Source organism: Panthera tigris, chromosome B3, assembly GCF_018350195.1.
Source record: "Panthera tigris isolate Pti1 chromosome B3, P.tigris_Pti1_mat1.1, whole genome shotgun sequence".
NCBI lineage: Eukaryota > Metazoa > Chordata > Mammalia > Carnivora > Felidae > Panthera > Panthera tigris.
In genome coordinates, this window is record NC_056665.1 from 42,968,947 (window position 1) to 42,983,136 (window position 14,190).

Here is a 14,190-nt window from a genome sequence, read left to right on the forward strand (position 1 = left end):
AATAGATCTTCTAGAGATAGAAATACCATTGAAATAAAAAGTCAATGAACAGCCACAACAGTAAATTAAAAATAGCTGAAGAATTGGTGAACTGGAAAATAGAACTGAGTTCATATCCTGGAATGCAATAGAAATAAAGAGATGGAAAATATAAATAGGCAACATGGAGGATAGAAAGAAAAATCCAACATACTTCTAATCCAAGTCCTAGAAGGAGACAATAGAGAAATTGTTGATAGGTTCCAGAATTTATGAAAGATAAGATGCGATAGATGCAGGAAAAAAAGTGAGCCCAGAGCAGGATAAATAAAAATAAATCCAAACCTAACATACACTGGATTGAAACTATAGCCATGCAAACACAGAGAAAAACAGAAAAAAAAAAAAAAAACAGATTACAAGAGATCAACAATTAGACTGACAACAGAATTCTCAATAGCATCTGGAGACAAGGGGTATTTACATATTTTTGAGAGAAAACCAATTGGCTGCCTAGTTGTGTTTAATTAGCTTTATTATCATTGAAGAGTATGGACTAAATAATACCATCTTCAGCAAAGAAAAAGAATTTCTCACTTGCAGGTCCTTTTTAAAAAAATTGCTAAAGGATGACCTTCAGAAGAAAGGAAGTTGAGCTCAGAAGAAATAAAATATAAGAAGCAATGGAAATAAAGAAATAGGTAAACTTTAAAATACCACTTTAAATAGAAACAAAGGTGCGTAAGAAATTCATCAGAACTTAGCAAGACATGGAGAAAATTATAAAACCCTATTGAAATAAGTCTTAAATTTTCTTAAAAGTTATACAATGTTCATGAATGATAAGGCTAATTAAAGAATAATGTTCAAACTCATCTATATAATCAGTGTGATTCTAATCAACATTCCATTAATTGTGGGGGTTTTTTGTTTTGGGTTTTGTGTGTGTGTGTGTGTGTGTGTGTGTGTGTGTAGCTTAAAAGGCTGTTCCAAGCATTCACATGGAAAATGAAAGGCCAAGAACTGGCAAGTCAATTTGAAGAATAAGATCAAGTAGAGAGGATGTGTTTTTTTCTTTCAAATGTTAAAGCTTATTAAAGAACCCATAATTTTAATTAAAATGTCATATTCTCATAGGTAATAGGTAGGTAGATATAACAAAAAAGACTAATTACAGACCCATGTAATATGTAATAATAATACTAAGGATAGTAAATAAAGCATATGATTTTTACCATATAGTTTCAGGCACTATTGTAAGTGCTTTACATATTCTAACTCCTGTATCTGCAAAGGTGCATTAAATTTCAGTCAAACACAGCAGCATTACTCACAATGGCCAAATGGTGGAAACAACACAAATGTCTACCAAGGGATGAATGGATAAATTATGGCATACCTATACAATGCAATATTGTTCAGCCATGAAAAAGAATGAAGTATTGAAATATGCTACAAAATGGATGAATCTTGATAGCATGCTGGTAAGCGAAAGAAGCCAGACACAAAAGGTCACATTTTGTGTGGTTCCTTGTATATGAAATACCAGAGGCAAATCCATAGAGACAGAAAGCAATGTAGTGGTGCTAGGGGCTAGGGAAAAAGAATATGGAGAGTGATTACTTGAAGAATATGGGATGTTCTTCTGGAGTGATGAAAATGTAAAACTACAGAGAGGTTGTTGCCACACAACATTGTGAATGCACTAGATGCCGCTGAATTTAGTGAATTCACTAAACCACTTTAAAATGGTTCATTGTTAATATGAACTTCACCTCAGTACAAAAACAAACTTCAGTCATCAAGAATAGACTATTCAATAAATGTGCTTGGGAAATTGGTTCATGCATATGGAGAAATATAAAATTAAATTTCTTCTTCATACATTACACTAAAATAAATACCAGGTATATTAAAGCCCTAAATACAAGCAGGACTTTAAAACTTGCTGAGATGAGCACTGGGTGTTGTATGGAAGCAAATTTGACAATAAATTATATTTTAAAAAATAAAAGGGAAGAAAAATAAGAGAATATGTCATCCTTTATAAGTTAGAATTTTCTGCAAGAAAAAGACCATTAAGATAATGGAGTGCCTGGGTGTCTTACTTGGTAAAGTGTCTGCCTTCAGCTCAGGTCATGATCTCACAGTTTGTGGGTTTGAGTCCCATATTGGGTTCTGTGCTGACAGCTCAGAGCCTGGAGCTTCCTTCAGATTCTGTGTCTCCCTTTCTTTGCCCTCCCCTGCTCACGCTCTGTCTCTCTGTCTCTCTCAAAAATAAATAAACTTTAAAAAAAATTGAAAAGCTAAGTGATAAGCCATGGACCAGGAGGGAATATTTGCAGCCAGTACAGTTGACCAAGGGTTATTAATGATAATATTTGATGGACTCCCTCATCTCAGGAAGAAAAAAGACAACCCGATAGAAAAATCGGCCAAGGCAATGAACAATTCGCGGAAAAGGAAATCTGAAAAGTAACCGGGAACATGCAAATCGAAACAATGACCTGCCATTTTCCATGTCAGATTGACAAAAAATCCAACTTTGAGAACATCCACAGGGTGTGGAAATGTGGGCCCAGTAAAACATTGCTGATGGGATATAAAATCGCTTTAGAGAGCAATTTGGCAATACCCACACAGCTGAACAAAGGCTTACAAAATAATTCCAGTGTCGACATCCGACCTAGAGAAACTCTCAAACAAGCAAAGAGGAAATAAGTAAATATACAAGGATGTTTGCTGCAACACTTTAAATAAAAAGAAAAATATGGAAACAACTGTTTATCAGTTGTGGATTAAAAAAAAAAAACCTGTAAAAAGAATACGAAAATAGCAACTGTAAGAAATGAAAGTGTGTGTGTGTGTGTGTGTGTGCACCTATATAAGCTAAAAAGAAAAATGTTGAGTGAAAACAAGTTGGGAGAAACTTAAGGCACATGAAAATTACACATGCCAACTGTAGAACACTGATTATTTCTGGGAAGGGAGAGTGAGAAAAAGAATAGGACCAGGATGACTGTATATCTACAGTGATTTATTAACAGTAAAAGAGTGATTGCTAGCAAAAATGGCAAAATGTTGACGTCTGTTAAATCCACGTAGTACATGAGTGTTTATAAGATTATTTTTCACACTTTATATAAACAAAACATTTCATAATGAAAGCAGGAGAAAAAGATCATGGCCTCATGCTCATGGTAATATTTCAACTGACATAATATTTGACCCCTCCAACTCCCCAGATGAACTGCACCCAGAATGCAGCAAGGGCTTTCTCTAAGGCCAGAGCTCTACAATACTCTGTATGGAAAGAGTTGACCCACAAGTGGGGCTCCCGGTGAGGAAGAAGACAGATGTTGAAGTAGCTGTGGGTCTTGGCAAAAGGCGAGGAGGGAAAAGAGGAGACCGGGGCAAATCGAATGAATGAATCCCATCCTGAGGATGTCTGTGTAAACCAAGCCAGATGGAACCTGCGCATGCATGTGCTCTCTTCCCACACCCCCTCCAGATGACAGCCATGAAACAGGTATGGCCCTGGGGGGGGGGGCAGCAGATGAGAGGTGTCCACAAATTTGTATTTGACTTAGCAAACTGGATAGAGCTGGCACTTAGAGCATTTGGTGGGGATGGGGGCGGATCATGCTGAGGAGCCCTGGAAAGCCTTGAAAATAAAGGACGCCATGCTTTGGGTAGAACTGGAAAGAGGAGGATTCATTGAATGTCTTAAATGAGTAATTAGATCCCCACATCTCCCCCAACTCCCCACAGCCTGTTAACCTCCCTTATCTTAACTTTGAAGGAGACAGGTGGGAGGAAGGAGGCGTGTGCAAGGGTGTGATGAGTGCAGCAGCAGTTAGTACCCAGGGGAAATTGAGCTTCTGCATTTCGAGATACCAGGCCCAGTGGGGGGCAGTTTGGGGTGTCACACTGAAAACAGGGAGCAGTTAAGGAAAATTTAACATTTGATTAAGCAGATCCCCCAGCATCCCCTTCTTTCCTCACACTCCCAAAACACTGGCACCTAGGATCAGAATCCCAGACAGGAACACGGGTATGTTTTCCCTCTAGAGTGTTAATTTGCCCAAGAGATTTTTGACATTTGTAAAAAAAAATTTTTAATGTTTATTTTTGAAAGAGAGAGACACAGCATGCGTGGGGGAGTGGGCAGAGAGAGAGGGAGACACAGAATCTAAAGCAGGTTCCAGGCTCTGAGCTCTCAGCACAGAGTCCGAGTGGGGCTCGAACTCACAAAGTGTGAGATCATGACCTGAGCTGAAGTTGGACACTTAACTGACGGAGCCATCCAGGCACCCCAAAATTTTTGACATTTTGAGATTTTGACATTAGAGATTTTTGAGATTAGATGGTCTCCCAACACAGCAGTTGGGTTTGATTTTGACACATGATGGTGGCTGCAACAAGGGGAAGCATGAACCCAGAGTGCAAAGGAAGCTAGGACCCACGGCCCTTGTCTTACAGAGCCAGGAATGGAGTCTTAGGGAGGCAAGGGGCCTGCACAGAACAATGAAAAGAAGTCAGACTCCACACTACCACATATAATGCAGGTAGGTGTCTTTTCCTTGAAGGTAGATATACTGTAAAGTATAGTAAAAATGTACTCAGTCAGACTATGTGGAAGGGAACTTTTTTTTTAAGTTTACCTATTTATTTTGAGAGAGAGAGTGCGTGCGAGTGGGGCAGGGGGGAAGAGAGAGGAAGAGGGAGAATCCCAAGCAGGCTCTGTGCTCCCAGCACCGCTCGATCTCATAAACTGAGATCATGACCTGAGCCTAAGTCAAGAGTCAGATGCTTAACCTACTGAGTCACCCAGGCACACCCCCTCCTTTTTTTTTTTTTTTTAACTTTACCTATTTATTTTGTGGAAGGGAATTTTTAAGGAGAGTCAATTCTGTTTCTTTCAAAGTACAAATGGTTCTGTAAGTTAAACTAGGCTATCAAAGTATGGGCTGGCCAGGGCTCTGGGGGACCCACTTTAATGAATTAGATAAAGTTGATTCATATCTCATATACTAAATGATTGTCAATTGCTGCTTCTAAGGTAATTGAGAATGCTTGAGAGTAATTTAAGTGACACTTTACACTATTAATTAGCTCTACCTAACTTTTTTATTTCATTGATAGAGCAGAGGCTGGGCTTGAATTACTTCAGCAATCTAAGCAAAATGGGGTTTTCTGGGTAAGGAGATGTTTCTGGATCTAGTATTCCTTGACAGGAATCGGATTAGGATTTAAGGAGATGTTGACCTTTGATGGCACTTGTTTACTGTTTACCTATGGCAGCCCAGCCTTATGCATACCTTGTTTAACCACTAATTAAACATTTCGATCAGAAATCTCCCTCTTAGGGGCGCCTGGGTGGTTTGGTCGGTTAAGTGTCCGACTTCGGCTCAGGTCATGATCTCACGGTCCGTGGGTTCGAGCCCTGCGTGGGGCTCTGTGCTGACAGCTCGGAGCCTGGAGCCTGTTTCAGATTCTGTGTCTCCCTCTCTCTCTGCTCCTCCCCTGTTCATGCTCTGTCTCTCTCTGTCTCAAAAATAAATAAACGTTAAAAAAAAAATTTTTTTTTAACAACAACAACAACAACAAAAAAGAAATCTCCCTCTTAGGGGCGCCTGGATGGCTCTGTCAGTTAAGTGTCTGACTTCGGCTCAGATCCCGAGCTCATGTTTGGTGAGTTGGTGCGATGTCAGCACAGAGCCTGCTTCGGATCCTCTGTCTTATTCTCTCTGCCCCTCCCCAACTCAGGCACACCTGCGCACGCTCTCTCTCTCTCAAAAATAAATAAAGATTTAAAAAAATTAAAATAGAAATCTCCCTCTTAATAAAGCGGAACACACACTTTGCAACAAACATATTTTAGAGCTGATTTGATTAATTCATTTGAAAACCAGAGCTCTGGGCAGTTAGTTGCTTCTAGAAACATTTGTTTTTGATTTAACATCTTTGGCAAGACAAAAAGATAAACAGAAATGATGCGGCTTCTTAGAGAAAGACAATGTTCCACTCGTTTTCTCTCCGAGGAAGCTTGCTATATTTTTTTTTCCTCATGTCAGAAATACATGGAGTGTCTTTTCACAGAGAAATACCATACTTCCAAAATGGCTCTTGTCTTCATGGGGCTGATAATCTAGGCGGGAAATAGAGTACAACACAGGGCCAAGTTGGAGCGTGTGGTTAAGGAGTAGTTCAGACGAATCCCCCACCGTCTGCATTGGATTCCAGTTTTTGATTTTTCCTTCTTTTTTTCCAAATTCCTTTTTTTTTAAATCTTCCCCCCTTTCCTAACTCCCAGCTGCTGAGGAGGAGACGCTCTGACCTCATCTGTGCTGGCAACAATCAAAGCCCATTGTGCTGCTTGTTGGGTGTGCCTGTCCTGCCCTGAGAATGTGGCAGCTGGTTGGCCATTGTGGACAGAGAAGAGCTACTATCACTTATCTTGACAGGCTGCTTTTCTGTGATGTGGGCAACCCCCAGGCCCCGCTTCACAGGATAAGAGAGGAGCACCGGTTTGTAGTGGGAAGGCCTACGTGGGGGTGTCAGAGCTACCCTCACCTCTGGAAGCCTGTCTCCTCACTGGGACCAGGACAGGTGGGTTCTGAAAGCCCTTCTTGTCCTTTAGGGGGGTGGAGTAGTTTGAACCGTAAGTAAAAAGCCCCAGTTGTAATAAGCTTCCCATTCTTTTTTTTTTTTTTTCATGTTCATTTATTTTTGAGAGATTGAGAGAGAGCGCAAGAAGGGAAGGGGCAGAGAGAGAGGGGGACAGAGGATCTCAAGTGGGGTCTGTGCTGACAGCAGTGAGCCTGATGGGGGGCTTGAACTCACGAACCAAAGATCACGACCTGAGCTGAAGTCGGATGCTCAACTGACTGAGCCACGTAGGAGCCTCAGCTTGGCATTCTTTTAAAGAATGGCAGGGACATTTGTCCTTGGTGAAATTTAGAAACCTTTCTAGGGATCAAAACTGCAACTCACTTGTCAGCCCAGGCCAATTGAAGAAACGCTTAGCACCTACCATGTATAAAGCGCTGTGCTAGCTGGGGACACAGAGAGAACCAGTCTCCGTCTGGGCCCTTTGGCCTAGGGAGGCACTGAGGTAAGGAAGAAACAATCAGGTCTAACTAAACTTTATCATTTTCATTGCTCTTAAATTTTAGAATAAAGTTTCCTTATTTTAATTCTTCTGCAATAAAGTAAACTTATATATTAATATGTACATAATTATTATTAATCTAAGCACACTTGAATTCCACACTTCAGAATTGAATTATAAAGCACAGTCTTATTAATGCAAAAAGAAAATGGACGGGGATGCTGACGGATTTAGTTACCTTTTATAAATGCTGAATTGGCTTCTTGAATTAAAATAATCATATGTGTCTCTTGAAAAGATATTTACACTGACAGGTTATAAATGCTAACTAAATTCCTTTCAGACCAAGCAGCCAGGCCCTTAGACTGGAGGCATTTAATTTAGGAGAGGTGAAGTTTAAGATTAATTAATCATTTTAAGTTATTTTTTTACATTATTTATAATGCTTTAGTAAGTGCTCCAAAGAAGAGCCAAAGTCTTCTTTTTGCAAGGAGCGTCTATTTGTGTTTTCAAATCTGTTATTCAGAAGCTGTGCCTTCGGTAAATTTGGATGTTGTGTCTTCCTGGGAGTACTTACCACTGTTTTGTGCACAGTTTGATTTTGATTTCCAAGGTTCCAGGTGTGTTTGTGTAATTTGGATTAGAGACACTGTTTAGGGCCATGAAGACCTTTTGCTGTAGGTGCCACAACTCCTTCCTTTTAGGCATTTCCTTTCATTTGACTTTTCTTACTTGAAATCCTATTTGCCTTACATTTTTTTTCATCCAGTCAGCATCCTCTGGTTTAAGGTAGTTGAGAAGCAGGTTATTCCCGCTAGCATTTACAGCATGTACACAGGAGGCAGTAAAGCAGATAGGAGAGAGCAGAGCCTTTTCCAGCACAGTCACTTAGAGGCTCTGTTAAGTTCCTTAACAATAACACGGAAATCATAATACCCGCTTCATGGAGGTGTTGGAGAGATTACATAAGATTATATGCATAAAGTGTCTGCAGGATGCACAGTGCTCAGGGACCAAGTAAACGATAATAATTAAATCCCGGTGGTCTTTGATTTTGTAATTTTGGCCTAATATTCCTACCAAATATCTATATTCACATACTGTTATTACACTTAATAGATTGCCTCAATACCTGAAATCACACAAAAATGAACCGTGCAAAACGTATATTGATAGCCCTATATTAATAACTCTTATTTAGTGCTTAAATAATTCTGTTTTCCTGACATTTTTTAACTCCTCTGAAAATGTAGGCGCCCCTCGTACATGCCCCCAGAGTAGGGCAGAGCGTCTCTATCTGCTCAAAACATTACTGGAATCTAGTTCCTGCACGCGCGTGTGCGCGGCAGAATGGATTTTATACTTTAAAGGGACTAATAAAAAGACCAAAATGCTTTGCAAATGAAGTGATGGCGATTTAAAAAGAACAGCCACTATTTGTCTCGGTTTTCAGACCTCCTGTTTGAAAGGGCTGTGCCTGGATTTGACGCCCAGACTTGAAAGTTCCCTGAACCAAGAGAACCATGTGCGAAACACATCAAGGGACTCAGGCTTCCCAAAAACCCAACTTCATTGTTTTTCTTGGAGGTGGAGAGAGCTGCTGTTCAGAAAAATTTCCAAGGTTTCTGTGATTTGTTATGAATTGAAGGTCGTTCCCTGGATCAGATTCGTAGGAGGCACCGGAGTCCGCCCGACGGTCAACGTGGAAGCAGATGTGAGCTGGCAATTGTGCAGCGGCGGAGAGAAAACACTCATTTGGTTTGCCTCCTTGGGTTTCACTTTGCGCCTCTCCAGACTGTCTTCTCCCCGATTTCCACTAGAGGGCGCCGAGCCCCCAGCTGTGCCGGCTCTCCAAGTAGGGGTCTTTTCTGATCCTGGTCCCAGGGGCCTGCTGCAGAGACTCCAGAGGATTCTGGATCCAGTTTGGGGTTCAGGGTTCCCTCAAAAGGTGATCCTTCGACTCCCTGGAGAGGGTGGGGACCTGTGAGAGCCTTATACTTCAGGACTGGGATTTCGGAAACCCCAATGAAGGCTTTCTTTTTTGATCTTCTCTGTTTCAAAAGGGCACTGGCAGAGATGAATTATGTTGGATCCCAGGTCTCTGGGGACTCTACTTCCTGAACCCCGATTGCCAGGCCCCTGCAAACACATATGTGCTTATGGGAGCACTAGACTGGAATATTTGAAACCAGAACTCCAGAAAATCCACAACAGATGTTTTCCCTGAAAGACACAGGCTCTCTATCACTGAGCCCCCGGGGTCTCCCTGCCCCCTGCCAGCCATGCTCCTGCATTGGCATTGTGTGGGTGAGGGGGATCACGCCTGACTTAAAATTCTAATGGACAGGTCAGTGCTTCCTGGGGCTGTAAGTAGGCTCCCTCTCAGCATGCTCTGTAAGCAGGAAGGTATGGTGAATGTCTACCAACCCTGTCCTGCCTGCCGCATTCTTTGTTTCTCCAGGTTGTTTGAGGACCTAATTTTGAGCGACCTGCCCCTGTTGAAATTACTTCTGCCACTTTGGAACGTCTGCTGAGAATAACCAGGATCCGCATTTCCACTGTACTTTGTGCCTCACAACATACTTTTGCGGGTACTGTGCCATCGGATACTTCCGCGACCGTAAGGCATGACTCCTCTCCTTCCCACCTCACGGATGAGAACAACAAGGTCCAGAACGAGTAAGCGCTGGCCCTGGGACTTGAACTCACATCATGTGATTCAAAAGGGATTGCTCCTATTTTGGGGGGGGTCTTGGCAATATTAAGAATTCATTTGGGTTTGACTCCAGGGAAACCCTTCAGACTCCGCGAGCTTCACATGGGTGTGCATTATCAGGAAATTATGACATTCCCTCCAGACACTCTTCAGAAAATGGCAGCACCTATTTTTCCTGGACTGGTTGAAGGGCATCCTTTCTTAGGGCAGCGGGATGGACTGGACAAGCCCTGGAGGTGGCTTCTAGCCGTTCTGTTCTGCGGAACAAAGCATCCAGAAATAGACGAATCGGTCCCTTTTACCCCAGTAACATTTGTGGCTAACTGTATGAAAACAGGCCATATCCAGTCTAATTCATAACTACCGTAGAGTCGTTTTAGGAGGTGCTCATCTCAGTAATAGATTCAAAAATTCTCTCCGGTTTAAGACCTCATTGTTCTGGAGCACGGCGGCTGTCCCGCGTGAAGCATGCAGTTCTCCCCGTGGCCACAGGGTGGCGGGGTGACCTTAAGCTTCTTCCTCGCCTTTGGACAGGAAACGCAGCTCTCCTCAAAATGAGCAAAATGGAGCAACTCGGAGCGGGTTCAGAGTGACATACACTTCACGTTTATAACCCCTTAAAAAGGGAGCGGCAAGCGCTCTGTTTCCAGAATGTCAGCGATGGGAGGTAGTGAGGAGAGGGGATGCTGGGTTCTGAGACAGTGGAAGAGGCTCGTAGTGTGGAGGGCCAGGTCTACTGCAGCCCCTGGCCCGGTTACCTGGCCGAGGCCGAGGGGGCTGTGCCCTGCGGAAGCCCACCGTTGGGCCTTCCAAAACTATTGCTGTTCCCCTTCTCTGTCTCGGAACCTTCTTTCCTGGGGCTCTGCTTTTATAGATTGTTTGTCCCCAGGATGTACTCGTTATGTCTTAAAGGGGTGCTTTATGCTGTGTAAGTTGGGGAGGGGGGTGATGCACCCTCCAATGGGCAACAACCCCTTTCTGAGCCTCAAATTGAGACATAGGCTTCTGACATGAGGGGCCGTATTTTGGGGGAACGGTGAGGAGATATTTAAATGTGGATTCTGGGTTGTACAGGCACCTCCCACCCACACACGGTGGAAGCCTGGAGAGACTTGAGGGAGCGTTTACCGCTTGCCTACTGTGGGCATCATGATGCAGGTGCGAGCTCCCGTGGGGCCAATGCGGACCCTACTAGGTGCCGACGGTAGGCGGATTGGGCAGGAGCCTGACCCACCCCACTGATGCCCACATGGAAACTGTGAGCTTTCACCTCCCGCACTTCTGCCAAAGCCCTGGATGCCGCCGTGTGGAGACAGCAGAGCTTTAGTGTCATTAGCTCTAGTCTTCTTAGCCGGCCTGGCAGAAGCGATGTTGAATTTCAACGTGGGAAGTTTCCAAGCACATCTTGAGGGATGCAGGAGCCTCTAACACTTTTCTGTAGATGTGATTAATATTCCTTTCCTCAAATTTGAGACCCACGGGTGGGTGTTTGTGTATCAGACACACGCACACATAACACACACATGCCTCGGAATGGGGAGGCATTGCCGTTCAGGTTTCAAGACGGAGGCTGCGTGTAATAGCTTCTTTCCTCCTTCTGGATTCACTTTCGCTTCAATATTTATGTCATTCACTTATTAATCTTTTACAGGTATTCTCAGAACACCTACTGTGTGCCAGGCAAATTAAAATGAGTCAGAGTCAAGCTTATTTTTAGAAAAAGACAGACCCCAGGGAATCCATCCTTTTTTTTTGATAGGGAAAAGGCAGGGCTGAGCCGTGTGGCTGAGAATGAGGGTCTGGAGCTGCCGCCTGGGCAGGAATCCTGGCGCGGGTGCTCCCTGTCTGTGTGTTGTTTGCTCAGTTTCCTCATCCTCATATGTGGGTAATTGTAGGACCCACATCACTCTGTTGTCAGGAGCAAACAAACGAGTAAGAAGGGCTCTGTACCATGCACGTGGAAAGAACACAATACACACAGAGCCCTTACTCTTCGTCTTTTCTCCTTGTGAACTAAAGCTCCCCAGGATCCTCGTTAGGCTGAGATCTCTCCTGTGCTTATGGACCAGCTAACATGGAGACTGAGGGTGAACTGGACCCGGCTGTTTCTGTTTTGGGAGCTGGGGGCAGCTGAGGAGGCCTGTCATCGCGGCCAGCAGGGAAGAAGCAGGTGGTGACGGAATGAGCTCAGTGATGAGCCATCACTCTGGCGAGTGGGGCAGGGGGGTGAAGACGGGCGACCCCTGCTGTGGCCTGGACTCTGATCGAGGTGACTGCCTGGGAGTCACCATCCTCCTGAAACATCACTTGCCGGTCTTTACACAAACTGAAGTCCCTTAAGGAGACTGTGACCCTCAGAAACAAAGAAAGACCCTTCTTCGGTCAAGAGGATTCTAGGGCATCAGGAGATCACCTTTAGAGACAGTCCAAGCTCTGGTTTCTGAGGGATCCCCCAGGTCATGGAGCCCCTGTGTCACCTTTTAGGGCTCAGTGATCATGGCACAGCTCCATCCATGATGGTGCCCATGGGGCAAGGCACCCCTGACAAGGTAGTGTCTACACATTTTAGTCTGGTCTTTCTAGAGTTGTGGCTTCACCCTGGTTCTTCCAACCTCATTCCTGAAGATGTGTGGGAAGGAGCCATGTGCATTCGTCCCCAAGCCTTGAGTCCCCTGGATCAAGAATGAGTGACCCCAAGCTCTCAGGATGGGGGGGGGGCAGCTCCTGTCAGGGAGGTTCCAAAAGGCTGTGAGCTGAGATCCACTGGGGGGGCTTCAGGCTGCCCTAAAACCAGGCCCGCAGTGGCTAATGGGCAGGTGTGGTGGAATTGTGGGTAGCTCGGTGACACCTCGGTGCCACTCAAGGGGGTGCTTTGTAAGTGTCTTCTGGGAGAGCGATGGGGAGAGGGCATGAGAGCAAGAAGGCCCAACACCAGGCCCCAGAGGGGGCATGAGATACCATAGGAGGGGTGAAGCTGGGGATCTGAGGTTCTTTGTTAGCCAGGTGACCTTGAGTAGGCTATTTCACCTTGTGGGGCCTCACTTTTCAAACCTATAAAACAGGAAGAAAAAATTTTGCCTCCATCACTAGGCTGGATCAACACGAGTCCAGCTGCTGTGGGCAGGTGGCCGTGCTCCTTAAACAGAGGCTTCTGCTCTGGGACTGGCCTGTCTGCAGTGCCCATCCAGGCATTCCTGGGGTGCCCCCTGCCTGCCTCCGGCTCCGTCTGTCCCAGGTGAGGAGCACTTGGGCTGTCCGCAGCCCATCCATCCTCATCACATGACCAACATGTGCCCTTTCAGGAGCTAGGTCCAGGTCAGGCTCGAAGTCATCAAACTCTGACCTCACCAAACTTCCTCCTTCCTCACTCTGCCTTCCACGTGTGCTGTGCTCCCTGACGCTGAGGTCCCTGTGGGGCGCCTCACCTTTGCTGACACCCTTTCCTTCACCCAGACCCTCAGGTTCCTCAGTCTCCAGGACTGGTTGCCATTCAGCTGACGGGGCAACACAGGCTTCATGGTGGTAACACCATAACCTCCCATCCCCTCCCACCCTCAATCCAAAGTGCTCTCTCTGCAGTGCCTCGAAGTTGGCATAAAGAACAATATTTGAGCCCCATGGCAGGGCCAAAGGGCTGGAAATTCCTCTTATCCTAGGCTGTTTGGGCAGCTTTGCCCTAGTGTCAGCTTTGCTGCTGTGATTCCCCCTCATCCACCTCCATTTGAGCTTATGGCAAGGACACTTACAGTGTCCCCTCTCCTTGCACTCCTCCCCACACCCCCCATGCCCCCAGCACCCGAGCTGCTGGTCCCCCTGCAGGCCCCACTGACATGGACAGTACAGTAGATCCGGGAGGGTTCGGGGTTTGCAGCATGACTAAGATATGTTGCCATTGACAAGATGCTCATAGGCTGAGTGGGGGAGACAGCCTGGCTTTAGATCTGGCCTCATTCTTGCATCTGTAAGATGGATTCAGGCAGGTGCCTCAGGTGAACAATACCAACCATCCTGGGTGTTCCTCACATCCGCTGATGCCAGGCCGTCATGTGTCCCCATTGACAAGCATATACTGAGCACTTCCTAGGTTCCCAGTACTGCCTGGGGTGCTGGGGGGAACTTTTAGCAAACAAAGCTATTTGCCTCATGGAGCTTGTGGTTTCGTGGAGAAACAGAGGAAACGTAAAACGACATAAATTGTTATGTCTATCAAAGTGGTGATAATTACTTAATTGTTACCTTTGCTTCTGCCCTTGGCATGCCAGGTGCTGCTACTTCTGGGAAAGATCTAGATTGTCTGCTGTGGATGAGACCTCATTTGCTTATTCTGATGTTTTCATGCAGTCCTTCTCCGCCAGAGTTCCTCATGGAAACCACAGAACAC

The 14,190-nt window shown here is 44.9% G+C and overlaps 1 protein-coding gene across 1 annotated transcript in view; it reads left to right on the top strand.

The window, feature by feature from the left end:
• Positions 1 to 2,804: 2,804 nt before the first annotated feature.
• Positions 2,805 to 14,190, top strand: part of LOC122239458 — a 55,116-nt gene continuing 43,730 nt past the window's right edge. Inside the window, exons 1-4 of the mRNA XM_042988727.1 lie at positions 2,805 to 3,508; positions 6,296 to 6,591; positions 8,547 to 9,041; positions 9,555 to 9,772. Of these exons, the coding sequence (XP_042844661.1) occupies positions 6,388 to 6,591; positions 8,547 to 9,041; positions 9,555 to 9,563 (708 nt within the window). The 5' untranslated portion in view covers positions 2,805 to 3,508; positions 6,296 to 6,387 and the 3' untranslated portion in view covers positions 9,564 to 9,772. The remainder of the gene's footprint in view (positions 3,509 to 6,295; positions 6,592 to 8,546; positions 9,042 to 9,554; positions 9,773 to 14,190) is intronic.